The sequence below is a fragment of the Macaca mulatta genome, chromosome 3, assembly GCF_049350105.2.
Source record: "Macaca mulatta isolate MMU2019108-1 chromosome 3, T2T-MMU8v2.0, whole genome shotgun sequence".
Taxonomy (NCBI): Eukaryota; Metazoa; Chordata; class Mammalia; order Primates; family Cercopithecidae; genus Macaca; species Macaca mulatta.
In genome coordinates this window covers 109,990,383-110,006,283 of record NC_133408.1, presented here as the reverse complement: position 1 = coordinate 110,006,283, position 15,901 = coordinate 109,990,383, and the positions used below count along the sequence as shown (strand labels likewise).

Genomic DNA, 15,901 nt, shown 5'->3' with positions numbered 1-15,901 from the left:
AACATGTCAAGAAATTAGCTTCATGTCTAGAGTCTGCCTAAGCAGTTCAAAGGTGAGATTTGTTATTTCACATTTAGCAATGATTTAAAAACAAAAACGTACACTTTGAATGGAGTGCTTTATTAAAATAACGGAAGAACATGGTAGAGGAAGAACTCCCCGGGAAGAGTTTAAATAGTATAAATAGCTTTGCTGAGAGAGCAACAAAGTTCTGTATTGTGCTGTTGCCACAGCAGCACCAATAATTCAAAACAAGGAAATGGAGTCTCATATTTAATATAATACAGACTTTTCCCTAGAACTTCTGTGGTCTAGGGTTTTTCAGGGATTGGCATGTTTATCTACATATGTCTAAATTTAGACATGCCTTTTATGTAACATGGTAAAAGAGAAGTACTTAAAATTCTATATGATGCAGTTATTTCTTAAACATTTTTTGTTTTAAATTGACTAAACTATCAGGAATTTTCTGTGCTGAAGTCAATGCCCCAGGACATTTGAATTTGTGCATATGAAGAGAGACATAATCTCTTATGCATCCCACATTTGATTTTAAAACATCACTTTGAAAGGTATGAAGGGGTGTTCAGTAATTCAAGGAAGAAAAATAATTTTTTTTTCCTATTGAATATTCTATTGAACATTCTATAACAAGAGTATTCTCTGCTGTGGAAGTGGGTACTCTGTTCTGAAAGTCAGGATCTGGAAATTCAGAAACACAGATATGGAAGCTTGGGGAATTTTAAAGTCAACTTTGTATGTCATTTTGGAAATAAATTAGAAAGATATTGGACCAATCTCAGGCATGGACACAATTCAATTCATCATTCAATAAAGCACAACTAAATCTCTACCAAATAACAAAATCCAATCATAATAAAAGCACACTTTCAAAGAAATGTTTGACTGTAGCAAACTGTTTTTTATTAAACGTACTTGACACAACACAAGGACATGGCAGTGTGTTTTCAACTTTCAGATTTTTGTTGTCCTAATATTAGTTACTTCATCTCGCTGCCTGCCTGGCTTTTCCACCACCAATTTTATCCTTGTTCTTACTAAAGAGTAAATTTACAGGCAAGTTTGATTGTTATGGGATAAGAATAAATGAAATGGTTAGGGAAATTTTCATACTTTGATCTTTTCTACCCAGTGACCTCACGATGAAGATAATGCAAAAAATTGGTCAGATATATATCTAGTATGAATGTGTGTTTGCATTTATTTTTATTTTTATTTTTTTTGAGACAGTTTCGCTCTTGTCGCCCAGGCTGGAGTGCAGTGGCACGATCTTGGCTCACTGCAACCTCTGCCTCCCGGGTTCAAGCGATTCTCCTGCCTCAGCCTCCTGAGTAGCTGGGACTACAGGCACCTGCCGCCACACCCGGCTAATTTTTGTATTTTTAGTAGAAACGGGGTTTCACCATGTTGGCTAGGCTGGTTTTAAACTCCTGACCTCGTGATCCAACCACCTCAGCCTCCCAAAGTGCTGGGATTACAGGTGTGAGCCACTGTGCCTGGCGCTTTTACTCATTTAATAAGGACAAATATTGCCTAGAAACTAGTTCCAAAGAGGCCTAATTCATTTTTTTGGTGTAATTTGGCCAAATATTATTTCTTGCATGAAAGCTTTATTAAGGAATTATGATATAATTTTTCATTTATCTCTTCTGGCTAGTGTTGAAAGGGGAATTCTGAGTGTTGAAAGGGGAATTCTTAGAGATGTAAAAAATAACTGAATTACCCTTAAAAAGATTGAAAAGTTAAAAGGCAAATAAAAACAAAATGAAAATATACTTATCCATTCAGCAAATATTTAAGGACCTACGTCAGTTACGTTTCTAGGCACTGGAAATAAAATGAATATTGAAAAAGACAGAATAGGTTCATGAGACTTATGTATAATCAGTATTTAAAGAGGGAATTTGGGCCAGGCACAGTGGCTCACACATGTAATCTGAGCACTTTGGGAGGCCAAGGCGGAAGGATCGCTTGAGCTCAGGAGTTTGAGACCATCCTGGATAACATAGTGTGACCCCATCTCTACAAAAAAATTAAACAGTAGCAGCTGGGTGCAGTGGCTCATGCCTGTAATCCCAGCACTTTGGGAGGCCAAGGTGGGAGGATCACGAGGTCAGGAGTTCGAGACCAGCCTGACCAACATGATGAAACCCCATCTCTACTAAAAAATACAAAAATTAGCTGGGCATGTTGCTGTGCACCTGTAATCCCAGCTACTCAGGAGGCTGAGGCAGGAGAATCACTGGAACCCAGGAGGCGGAGGTCGCAGTGAGCCGAGATCGCTCCATTGCACTCTAGCCTGCGCGACAGAGCGAGACTCTGTCTCAAAAAAAAAAAAAAAATTAGTCGGACATGTTGGCATGCACTTGTAGTCCTAACTACTTAGGAGGCTGAGACAGGAGGCTCACTTGAGCCCAGGAGGTCGAGGTGGCAGTGAACCGTGATCATGCCACTATATTCAGCCTGGGTGACAGAATGAGACCCTGTCTCAAAAAAATAAATAAATAAAAATAAAAATAAAAAAGAGGAGACTTGGATAATAAAATAACCTATCAAGATGGTCTAATATTGTTATGACTTCTTCCATTTAATCATTTATTTAGGCATTACTTATCATGAGCACATCAACATTTTTGTCTGCCCTTTTCTTCTTTGTGCACTTAATGTTATCTTTTCCAGTTTCTCAAAAGGAATTACATTTAAAGAATTAAATGAACCTCACGTGTCATTTGAAAACAGAAACAGGATTATCCATTCCAGGCCTCTGTTTTATTTTCCTCTTCCCCTCTCCTTGACACTTTATTTTTGGGCAGATGTGCCTGAGGAAGACTTAGTGTAAGATGATACAAGGTACAATGTGGAACAGAGCTTAGTTTGTGAGTCTGAGAAGGGATGATACAAGGTGGAATAGAGCTTAGTTTGTGAGTCTGAAGCAGAATCAGGCAGTGATACACAGTATGTTTCCTAGAGGATAATAAACTTTCTATATGATGACCTTGTTTTATCGTGGTATTAGTAAGCATCAAAACTGTTCACTGACTTCTATTCATATATTTTCGCAAGAGGAGGAAAATACTGCATGGGTTTTGCAGCCAGTCTTCCTGTTCAGATTTACTGTGCTTAAGTACTCAATTTGAGAGAGAGAGAGGTTGACAAAGGATTCCATGACTTCTAGTCTTCAAATGATCAAAACTGAGGACCTGGTGAAGGTTTCAGGAAACCACTTCTTTAATTGATTCTCTTTCCATGTAAAATGTATTTCAAAGGATAATAGCCTACGGTTTGACTCCAAAGCTTCAGTGTAGATGAGAAATTCTTCTGGCTGAACTGTATAGCTAATGCTCAATTACCTTAGCTTCTATTGAACCATATTCTAAACACCTTCCTTTGTAACCATCACCTTGTGCAGAAGTCTGTATTTTTAGCCTTTAAGCAGAGCTCAAGCACTGTATTTAGACATCTGACTTGAAGACTAAAATTTGCTCAGTGAGCAGAACAAATGTTCAGAAAATAACATTTCAAGGTTAGAGTTAGTGTCCTGAATAAAATCCCTTTTCTCCTTTTTCTCCGTATTGAATATAACATAAATAATGTACCCTGACTGACTTTTAAGATTAAAAATCAGAGAATAACAGTGAACTTGGAAAGGGAAGAGAGCATAATTAAAAATTGAAGGGGCTTCTGTTGAACAATTGTTTGCCTGAAACTAAGTACACATTTTATTCTTGACTCAATAGGATTATGAATCGTAAAAGGATTTTTTAAACTATATAGTAAAGCTTTTAGAAAAAGGGCCTGAATAAGCCTGTAGCTACTGTAAAAAATATTGAAAGAAACATACACACACAGAATCATCATAATATCCTTCTTAGTATGAGGAGGAAAAAACTAAATATTGTTTATTGCTAGTAGTTACAGTAATTGTATTTATCAATTTTTGACTGTTTACAATGCGTTAGTCACTGTGCAAGGCCCTGTATATAATAAACCTAATTTAATGTTCACAGCAATTCTATGGAATAGGTATTATAAATCCCATTTTGTAAATGAGAAATAAAGTCCAGAAAGTTTAATAACATTCTAAAGATTGTATGATTAGTAAATGGAAGTATATTGTGAATATTTCTCAAGAAAATCTCAAAATGGTGCCCAAGACTCCCTGTCCTTGAGAAATAAAAACATTTTACTTCTTAGGAGAAATAGATGAGAGTGATACATTGTGATTATTATTGTTAAACAGCACAATGCAAGGTCCCAGGACCCTTTTCTGAAAGGGAAACGACATATTTGCACAAAGGGAAAGTGATTATCACTTGCTGAGCATTCCCTTAAGAATTCTGCTCACTTGGATTATGTGTAATTTGGTGAAGAATTTATCCCCATGTGTTCCATGAGGCAAAAGGATGTTGTACTTGCACTTCACAATGCATCCATACCAATCCCCTGGGGGAAAAGTAATAAATGAGTCTGGGTACTGCCTTCTCTTGGCCTCATGGTTGATGTTGTAATCTTCACTCTGTACAGCCAGTCACTGTGTGAACAGAACTAGCTAGAGCTCAGGACTATTTGACTGATTAAAGATTCCCACCGTTAAAATTAGGGCTGAAAGAAATGTTGGAAATTCTGAATATTTTTTAGGTCCTGCATTTGAAAGGTAATAAATGGGGCATATGAAACTTTGACCTTTTTCTGGTTCTCAGTGCCTTGAAATTTCTATCTCAATTTTTTAGATACTCAACACTCTAACCCAGCAAGGGGAGATATTTCATAGTAGGGCATAGTAATAATATAAGAAGAGTGTATTAGTCCGTTTTCACACTGCTATAAAGAACTACTTGAGACTGGGCAATTTAGGAAGAAAAGAGGTTTCACTGACTCACAGTTCTGAAGGCTCAACAGGAAGCCTGACTGGGAGGCCTCAGGAAACTTACAATTATGGTGGAAGGCAACGAGGAAACAAGCAGCTTCTTCACATGGTGGCAGGAGGGAGCAAAGGGGGAAGTGCCACACACTTTCAAACAACCAGATCTCCTGAGAACTCACTCACAATCACGAGAACAGCCAGGGGGAAGTCCACCCCCATAATCCAATCACCTCTTACCAGGCCCCTCCACCGATATGTGAGGATTACAATTCAAGATGAGATTTAGGTGGGGACACAGAGCCAAACCATATCAAAGAGATTGAGTAAAGCAAAGGTGAATTAGAGATTTGTTTTAAATGTAGTGGAATACCAAGTTTATGTAGCAGAAAGTATAACAGTGGTATGGCTATTATTTGGTGAACCGATTATCATTCCTTTTTGCATAATAGGTTGTGAGTACACATGGCCCAATGGTGTCTTAATTCTTCATTTGAAATTCTAAAGGTTTGCGTTTCATTTTTGTTAAGCATGTTGCATTACTCTAAAACAGATTTTAAAAGAAAGATACTGAAATATAATTCCACATAGTTACTGAGTCACTGACTTTTTCAGAACTCTTATAGGTAATCACCCTTATTTATAGATGGGAAACATTCAACTGCAGAATTAAATGATTTGCTCGAAAGGAAACAGGAATAAATGGCAGAATCAACCACCTAATACTTTGGATTTTTGGAAAGTATTAAAAATAAACAAATCAAAACAACAAAGTTCTCCATTTCTTTGTTTGTGGAGTATTCTCCCCTCTGGCCCCAGCGAAATAAAAAGTCAGAAAGGAGATCCTCTGGAAATTAAACCAATGTGTTTAAAGTTAAACCCTGCCTCATGTCACTTGTACAGTTTACACAACATTCGTATCCTTAAGTGCTACCTTAATTTTGTGAATGTGAGCATAAAGAAGTCCAGGAGGCCACCAAATTGTTCTCACTGGCTTTTTGTGTAGTGTAGGATAATGAGGCAATTTTTGCTTTGTCTATATATATTTTGTGTATTACTTGATTTTATGATCATATATTATTTGTATGACTTTACCTTTAAAGTCAATACAAACAATTATAAATGTAATTTGGTATTTACAACACACATACACACACACACACATTTTTTTTTTTCATTAAACATTAGGCAAATGGTGGTTACATGAAACATGAAACTCTGGGACTACTTCTGTTTCACAGGTTCAGATCCTGTGTCCTGACTTTTGGTCTGAAAAATATAGGCTTGGTTAATGTATTCAATTGTGTACTTTTACCCAATTCTCCATTACCTCCTATTTCATCTTCCACCATAGTAACTTTAGACAAGAAAAGTATGTTTGAAGATTACCACGGGTTAACTACCTGTATTCTGTTATGAAATCTTTGTATGTAGTGTTAGTCTTTGGTTTTGTGGTCAGGATCGACTATAATCTATTCTGATTCTTGATTTGTCAAATGTGAGACCTTGGCCAATTTATCTAATCTTTGGGTAAATTAGTCTCTCCATGTGTAAATTAAGTATGAGAAAACTTAACCTTTAGGGTTGTTGTGATAACTAAAAGAGCTCCAATTTGTCCAGTGCTTGGTTTTATAGGGACTAGATACAGGAAGATTTCTTTCTTCTTCATTTGATTTAAATCCAACACTCAATGTTACTGTTGTCCCAGGTAAAATTTTAAATATTCATTTTGCTATAAATCAGACATGATTTTCAGCACTCTGTTTTAAAAAGTAATGTGATTTCTTGTGGAATAACTAAAATAAGGACCCACTGACAGTTGTTTCCACATTAAAGTGAGGTGGATTTCACCCTAAAGCTTCTGAGTTGCCAGGTAAGCTTCACTTTATCAAGGAGAAAAATTAAAATCCACTGAACCAAAGTAAAATGAAATAAAATTCCAGAAGCTAAAGGACAAGTAAAGGACACAGTCTTCACACTCTGGGCTTTTCTTTTGGTCTTTTTTCCATTGACTGTGGGATAAAATTTAGGGGAAATTGTGAGGGTGTTAATGGCAAGTGTATGTTTGAGTTCTAAGACTTGGGTCATAATACCAAGTCATAATGTGTATTTTTCTATCCCCTCTCTTACTCAATGTTGTTCATTTTTTAGTGTTATTCAATATTTTCAGTATCATGATTTGTAGAAGTTTTTATCATAATTTCTTTTATTATTTTCCTTATATTGGGAATATACACCATTTGCAGTTATTCAGTGACACTTTAAAGTAGCAGTGTGATGGACATTCATTTACATAAATTGCCATCCACATCCTTGATTTTTTTTTTGTTTGGAAATGATTCCTAGAAATAGAATCACTCTTAAGGAGTGTGAATGTTTTAAAAGATTCTTGATATAGTGTGACATTTTTTTCCCTGGGAAAGGTGTACCAATTTACACTCCTACCAGCAGTGTTTTTCACATCATGTGCTTGTCGTCATCTATTAGCATCAATGATAGGTAAAAATGTTAATGTGTCATAATTTATATTTATTTGCTTCCCAGTGAAGTTGAGTATTATGTTTTATGTTTACTAGAGAAGATGGGGACACCGGAATGCTCCTTCTTTTCAGCAAGTATATATTGACACATTGTGTTCCAGTGGTAGTTTTTCTCATTTATTTAAATATAGGTCAATAAGCAAAATCTTGGCTGCAAACAATCATCTTAGCACTAAATTTAGTCAAGTGTCAAAGGCATTTTAAAGACACTAAATTTGGGATGCATCTCAGAAAAACATACTACATGATACTATGCTGATGAGATTTTCTTTTTATGGTAGGCAATTGGTAATTTTGTTGTTTACCCTGGGTTCCCCCACAATGTTGAACTAGCAACTTTCAAACCTGCATACATCTGCTTTTGTAGTCAAAATTGAAAGATACAATTGAAAGGAAAGATTTAGTTCACAAACTGTATAATCTTCTGATTCTGCAGAATTGAAATGAACAAACTTGAACACATATTTAAGAACGCAAGCTCTAGTCAGCATATAACTTAAGACCAGAAAAAGGTTGAATTTCCTTTCAAAATAAGCACCATGCATGACTGTGCTTCCTAAGAAAAAAAGAAAAGGTAATATCTCTAAAAATTGTATCATCGTTATTTTCATACCGGTTATCATGGTTCAATTAGTCCCTCTCTATACAGTCTAGTGGTACATTTTTCTAAATTGTGAAAATTCAATAATAATTACAGAATGTATAGTGTATATAAATGTGTGTTTTAAGTGGTCTTATGTATGATATTTCAAGATGTAAGCTTATTTTTCAGGATGTTGTGTTTTGGTACCTAGGAGGGTCAGCTTTGAATCATTTCTAGTTACATATTTCTAATTTGGGGGAAAATCAGTTTTTATAGGAATAAAATGAGGTCCAAGTCTTCAGCAGAGTGAAGGAGAAGACTGAATTATAAAAAGAGACTTTAAAGCTTTAGAGGAAGTTAATAAAATAATTTTATTGAATTCCATCATGACTCAGCTTCTAATATTAATTTCGTAAATAGGAAAAAGGTAATTAAATTACTAAAGCACCTTCATTTTAAAGGTTAACTTTATTATTATTGCTCATAGGAAAGTTTATTTTTTTACCACTTTTAGAACCTAGGTCTTTTTAAATTGACGCACAATTCATTTGAGTGCTTTCTATGACGCGCAGTCAGACCTGCATCCTTCCTGTGTGGGCTCTGACTATCTAATACAAGAGATAATATAATGACTTACATATCTAGAACACAAGGTAATGATTCCATTACCTGGGCATATCCCTTTTCGGATTTGCAGACAGTTTAATTTTTACATCTGATCTTTAACCAGTGCTTGAGATGAAACAGAACTGGGTATTTGAAAGGAATTTAATTTGTTTTACCCATTTTAATGGTAGTTTTTTCTGAGTGTATTTAAAGAGCTTTTTATAACTACCATCTTCCAATTTTAAAAATGGAAATATATTTTCTATTGCTTATTTTTTTATGGCAAAGCCTTATGTATTTATTTTAGAAAAATTAGAAAATACTGCAAAGAAAAAAGAAAAATGAAAAAATAATAGATAATTCTAATTAACATGTTGGCAGATACTCCAGTTTATTCTATATAATTCCTATATACAATAGGGGATCAAAGTACTTGTTACACTGAATACCATACTCTGACATTACATATTTTTGTTGTTATATGTTTTTGAATGAGCAACCAATAATCATGTTAGCCTGAAGACAAACTTTGTGTAGTTCAAAGAGTGTTTGCCAACTCTTTTTCAAAAAGGAGGTTTCACATAAAAATCCAGATGTCCACCTTCTCTTGATAAATGGGGGTTCTGTGCTGCTGGGGCTGACTCCTGGTTGGCCACAGTTGAGAGCAGATGGCCACAGTTGGCCTTAGCCAGCAGGAGCATGCACTCTGCATTCAGCACATTCCTGTCCTGGTCTCCTTCACATCTTGATATGCCTACCTGACTCCCAAAACCAAATTGTTTGAAGGGCAGTAGTTTGTCTAGGATAGTGCTTTCAACAAGGCTCTACTGGCCCCTAAGGGAAGATTTGAAAGTGTTTTCTGGATGCCACAGTGCTTGGAGGGCACTATTGACATTTAGCGGACTGCTGTCCTGTTATGTGAGAGGCCGTCCTGGACCTGGAAGTTGTGTCCTGCATTTTCAACAGTCCCTTTGGGTATTCATATAGGTGAAACACCTGTTTATAATTATTTGAGCCTAGAAACAAAATTGGTTGCACATATAAAAACTGCTTTAATTCAATTTTAGTATACATTGAATTTCCTAAGACTACAACTACTGTAAAATTTCAGGTAAAATTGTTCTTTGCTTTGGAAGGTTTACTGTGCATTGTTCACCATTAGGAAAACCATGTCACTGACAACAAGGTGGCTATGGTATCTGAATAACCAACACAATGCAGCTCCATCAGTGTTCATTTGTAGCACCCTTGTTCAATATAACAAAAAGCAAAATTAACACTTCTTTAACATTTTTTATGAATAAGAAATAAATCTCAGATCTTATGAGAGAATATTAATGCTTCTTTGTGTGTTTTTCACTTTTACCATCTATAATTTGCCTTGGCATGTTATCTAGACTTCAGTTACTCTTATTTTCCTTTTATCACATGCCTGTAAGCCTGATTTATTGTTTCTTATTCTAATACTAAATTTTAGCCTAATGTCCATGCAACCACTCACCCTCCAGTCTTTCACTTTCTTAACCTTCTTGAAAGTACTGGCTTCTTATTACTTCTCTTTAATTCATATTTACTTGTTGGTAGTAGAGTAGGCATCAGATAAGTTCCTTACTATGGAGGTTATGCTCATTCCTGGGGCACTTTATAATTAAAAAGAATATTATTATAGAGGTTGTTTGTATAAACTATGAGCTTTGTGTTAGGTTAGTAAAAGAGGCATTACAAAATACTTGTTTTTAAATGTGAAGCTTTGTGCTTGAGCAGCTTAATGCTCTAGGTGAGCATAGAGAATATACATTGGTCCTAAAGAGGCTTGCAGGCTTCTAGAAAGACATTACATAGAAATAAGTTATGTCTAGACTGAGAGGATGATGAAATATGCTCCAGGATTTCAGAGAGGGGCAAGTAGGTATGTTTGAATGGGTGAGGAAGGCCTGTGGATAAAGCTGAGGAGGTGCCACCCGACCTAGATGCTTGGGGAAGCTGTTAAGAGTTTTGGAAAAGGGGACAATGAAGCAAAGTTCTCTCCCTTCTTTTTCACTTCCCCCCATTCTTTTTCTTCTAGAACTGTATCTTTTCTTCTTTCTTTCCTGAAGATGCAAAAGCTACAGATGTGAATGAGAGGGACTAAAGCCAGAGTCATGGCTGTGAAGTATTGATTTCAGGTATTTGTTCTTAAACTCAGACCAAATATAAAAAGATGACCTTGGGGGCTTAGAATTGTGCAGTTTTTGTTCTTCAAGAGAATTTATTGGAGAGATCTCAGAGTAAGGCATTGCTTGTATTTTCCTTCAGCGTAGTACTTAGATTTTTATTTTCTTAGATCTAATTATAAAAGAGACTTAGGAGGTGGAAAATAAATTCAGTAAGTCTTCAAAGTTTTTCCTTTCTTTATTTTATAAGCTAAGTATCATTGAATCGGGGGAATACTAAGAAGGGTATCAGTGACAGAATCGCTAGTTTCCTTAACCTGCCTCAGCTTACCAAATTTAACTCGTTTTGTGAAACTATCACCACATGTAAATGTATGTAAAAAATAAGAATTTCTTTGAAGAAACGTTTTCTTAGCCAATCGAAAGCAAGAGCTAATGAGGCCTCAGGATGATTTGGTTTTCAGACTTTTTTTTTTTTTTTTTTTTTTTCCAATGCCACAATGCTTAGATGCGGTGGGAAAGGCACTTCGAAGTGAGTACTCCAGATTTAATTCAAATGCACCCATTTAAGTAGCTCAGAAAATTGCATAATCTAGGGTTCTGGAGTGACAGTGTTTTATATGTTGAAATCTTTTGGAGTGAGATTGAAACAGCAAAATCATTGTATTTCATTAAAAGCGGTCTCAGCCTCTTCTTTTTCCTTTCATTCACTGCAGGCTTTTCCATCTAGGAAACAATTCATAGCTGCTTCTTCAGAGGATGTCTAATTTTCCCTCATTCAGAGGGACACATTTGGTAGTTTGCCCTGTGTTTTAATTAGTAAGCTTCAGAGAAAGAGAGTCGTCGGAGCCAGGGCCCCCAGTTGTGGAAGTTTCTATATCCGGTAAATTGGATCCATTCCAGGGCAGAATCATTTATCAACAAATGAAACACCAGCCACTTCCCACACGTCCTCTGATTGCATTAAAAAAATCACTCCCCTTCCTACCCAAATTGAGTATGCTTACAGTATGGAGCTGCCGAACATTCTCTTTCCTTCTTCTCCTCCTCCTCCTCCTCCTCCTCCTCCTCATTCTGTTGAATTGCTGGTTTCTGTAATCTATTAGGCTTCTTATTAATAGTAATAAAATGTTCATTCATTAACTCTCTCATGCCTACATATCAGATATAGTCACTCTCTTTGCCCCTAAGTTATGCAGTCTTTATAAGGTTGTTCAGTAGCAGAGAAATGAGCTGGGAAAACTGATATTGCATCTGTAGCATCAGGTACTATTTAACCAGTGGGAGGGACTGATAAAATTAGCAAGTTGACTAACCACTTCCCTTCCTTGCGGCTCTTTAATATTATAACGGATACAGAAAAGTTCAGAAGGACTGAGCTACTTTGCGAAACCACAGCACACTTTGGCAAAGAGGGAATGCACAATAAAACGGGTAAGTTTCTTTCTTTTAACCTTTTAAGAGAACTGTGAAAAAGATAGTGGGGTAGACGTTTTTAAGTTTGACTCTGCAAATCGTCTTTAATAATTTGTAGGCTGTGGAAAGATAAACCTGTCATGAGGAGGGAAGCAAAACGTTTTTCCAATCAGTAGCAGCAATAACAACAAAAATTACATTGAGCAAAACATTCAACTCTGAGAATGCCTTTATTATTTCAGATAGATAAGACTAAAGTGTTTTTGGGAGAGGGTTCTTGAATTAGTAAAAATATTGATAAATAAGTTCCTGTACTCTGAGTTTTTGAAATTTAGCCTGGAATTGTCAGCAGGGGCATTATCTACTGAAGCTGAATGTCTGTCTGGATCTTGAAACAGCTTAGTCTTCTATTGTCTTCTTTGTGGTTAAAATTTTTTGTTGCTTTTAACTCTTTTATTATCAAAAAGTTCAAACACAAGCAAAAATAGAGTGAATAGTGTAGAGATTTCCCATGCATCTATCACACGCCTTCAGTAGCTATAACTTCAGAGCCCAGGTTGTGTCATCCACACATCTGTGGTACATTCCCTCCTTCAATCTAGTTGAATTGCAGCATTTTGAAATACACTTATTGTGAACATTAAATAAAAGAGGCCTAGGATTTCCTAAAGGCTTATACCAGCTCAGCAATATAAGGTTTAGAGAAATATTATTATATAAAATTGAATTATGAGTCATAGAAAGCACAAATGAGTTTCCAGTGGTTGTTTCACCAGTGGGAGCAGGAGTAGGGGATGGTAGATATTAAGATTATAGTCTCTGGAGCCAAACTGTTTGGGGTCAAATTTTGGTTCCATCACAATCCAGTATCCTTAAGACAATTTCTTAACCTTTCTGTGTCTCAGTTTCCTCACCTGAAAATGAATACAATAGCACTGATCTGAGCATGAGGGATGATGAACCAGTGCGTGCCAAGACTCTGAAAATTGCTGGGAACATAGAATGCTCACTGTTAGCCTACAACTGTTGGTCAGAATTCTTAGAGTGATGGTAGGGTTGTGATTTGTCCAAGCAGAAAGCCAAAGGTTATATCTGAGCATATTGGGCTATCTTCTGACCATTGCTTTTCTCCTGATTATTTTATAATGCCAGGCTAGGAAGAGTCTCCATTGAGATGTCTTGCTTGCTTTTGCACCCTCTGAAAACTCCTTGCTCTTGCTTCAGTCCTCCCCTGCTCTGAATTAATTCTCTCTACAAACAAAAGGTATCTGAGCTTGTCTTGCCCACCCTCTCACTTTGAGGACAAGGGAGTAGAGATTTGTCTAAGCTCACAGAGCAAGGAGTAGATCTGATGGAAAAGACCCTGTCATGGGCTTTATGGACTCCTCTAATGTCTGTTTGAAGGGGCACTGCAGTTGGGTTTAGGAAACACTGTTGGGCCTGAGAGGCTGCCTCATGTCTGAGGCTCTTATGCATCCATCTCTGATGTAGAGGTCTTCCAGGGCTGCAAGTTACTCAGATACTTTTTTCATTGCTAATCAGAATAGTGAAATTCTGAGGATGGCAACAAATGGATGGTGAGGACCTTCCCTAAGCTATTTTTTTCTGTACTATTCATCAAATAGTAATGGGTGTCATTTATTGAGCATTGACAGTGCACGTGGCATGTGCTATGTGGTTTTCTTATTTACTCCTCCCTATATCCCTATGTAATATTTACTATTAATATCTTCATTTTATAGAAAATAAACTAAGGTACAGAGAAGCTAAGCTACTTACCCAGCTGATAAGAGACAGCCAGGATTTTGTTCCAAGTCTGTCTGACTTCTTAGGGCATTTGTCCACAAGAAATAGGTTTGTTCAAACATGTGCACTCGAAATGCATCTGTGGTTTTGCTCTTAGGCTTCCTGAAGATGAAAGTCGTCAGTATTCCTATAAAGCAAGCTGAATGGAAAGCCTTTTCTCTAGTAATAGTTTTCCCACAGTGAATTTTCATAATGCCTAATTACAAGCTGGAAATTTGTCATAAATCTTGACAAATACAGAGGCGGGTGGGGGTGGTGTGGAGTTACCACTGTAAAAAGTAAATATTGAACTGACAGGTAAAAAAAGATATGCTCTTTTGGTAAATTAACCATGCTTCAGTGGTGGATTTTGTTTTTAAGGCCATTTGTCTCTCTTGAGTTTTTGTAGAGGAGGGTGAAATACATCTAAGTCAGTTTTTGAGAACATGCAGTGCTGTTGTAAAACAAATCATAAACACTGATGCGCTGCAGAAATAAAAGTTGGCTGAATCTTCTGGGAGGTGCTGAAGAGAACTGGGACATGCACAGTCAGACATTTTAGAAACCTGGAATTGACTTGAAGTGCTTTATCTTTTACATTACGGGTACAACTGCAAAAATAGAACTGAATGTGTGAATGAAGAGAGAGGTTAATTTCACAACTTTGGAGAATTTTTTTCCCCTCCAATAGAGTAATGGTGTTTTAAAATTTTTTTTTCTTCACTCGAGGGGACATGGTCTAAAATTTAGAGCTAAAAATGCAAACATCAGATATAAATGATTGACTTGTCTTTTATCAGGCAATCTGATACAATTTGCACTCGTTCATTTTTCCTTTATTGGCTACAGTACTTTCTTCATCTTGACAGAATCAGTTAAGCTTTACCTATAAAAATATTGGTAGAGATTTGAAGTCATATGATCTTTTTGCAGAAAAAGAAAAGGATAAAGGGAATTGCAGTTGCCAGTGTTGGGGTGAGTGAAGTGGGAAGGGTCACTGTTATGTTGCATTCTTGGATTCTTAACCTTTGAGAAAGCAGAGCAGCTCTTTAGTACTGGCCACTGCAAACCATTTTCCAGAATTTTTCCATCATCTCTGTTTTTTCTTTTTCTTTTTGTCTCTAATGTCTTTATCTCATAAGAACATATTCACAACCTGTAAAGCAGGGTTTAGGGTTGGAAATTTCTGTTTGTCTATCAATAGAGACAGATTCAGAGTGCTATTTAGCTTGTCAGTATCCACTTCTTTGTGCACTCATGTAATTTCTGGTAGGGTTGGTCACCCATTGGATTACTGTGTGCTAGTGCCTTCATGTTTACAGATTGTTTTCTATCCTAATATTTAACATTTGTCAATGCATTATGTCACTGCTATTATTAAATGTGAAAATTCAGTAAGTTTTAAAAATCAATAAACATTAATTAATGCTTGATTTAAATGCTTGATTTAATTATTAACTTAATTTAAATTTTAATAATAACATGTATTAAAAGTCTTGAATAGATAAAGCATTGTTTTCCCTTGAGATGAATTCTGTCTTCATTTGTTCTTTTGTCCATTTATTCACGATTGCTTAGCATCTTCTGCTTGAGATCTAGAAATCAATAATCACAGTTTGTGCCCTCAGAAAGTTCACAGGTTTGGGGTGAAAAACAGTTGTATGAAATAAATGATGCTATAGTTCACAAAATATATTCTAACTACATTGGACCATCTGCATTGGGAGAGAGGGTGTGTGTGTATGGATAATCCCAGACCCTGGGATTAGAGCATCATGGTTCAAAGCCCATTACCCTCTGGTTTTGGGTATTTAACTAATGTTCTTAGGCCGTGATTTCTTCACCTGTAAAATGATCCTGAGCTCCTAGGAGTGTTGTATTAATTTAACATGTGATACATGTTAAGTATTTATATAGCATATCCTATAGTCTTTGG

The 15,901-nt window shown here is 36.2% G+C and overlaps 1 protein-coding gene across 9 annotated transcripts in view; it reads left to right on the top strand.

Annotated features, from left to right (window-relative positions):
• Positions 1-15,901, top strand: part of HDAC9 (histone deacetylase 9) — a 914,219-nt gene that overhangs the window by 194,331 nt on the left and 703,987 nt on the right. For 3 of the 9 annotated variants that reach the window (XM_077998022.1, XM_077998028.1, XM_077998021.1), the window contains exon 1: positions 12,132-12,198. The exons of the other annotated variants lie outside the window; for them this stretch is intronic. In XM_077998022.1, coding sequence (XP_077854148.1) covers positions 12,183-12,198 — 16 coding nt within the window. In that variant the 5' untranslated portion in view covers positions 12,132-12,182. Of the gene's footprint in view, positions 1-12,131; positions 12,199-15,901 lie in introns of those variants that run through there. 9 annotated transcript variants of the gene reach the window in all.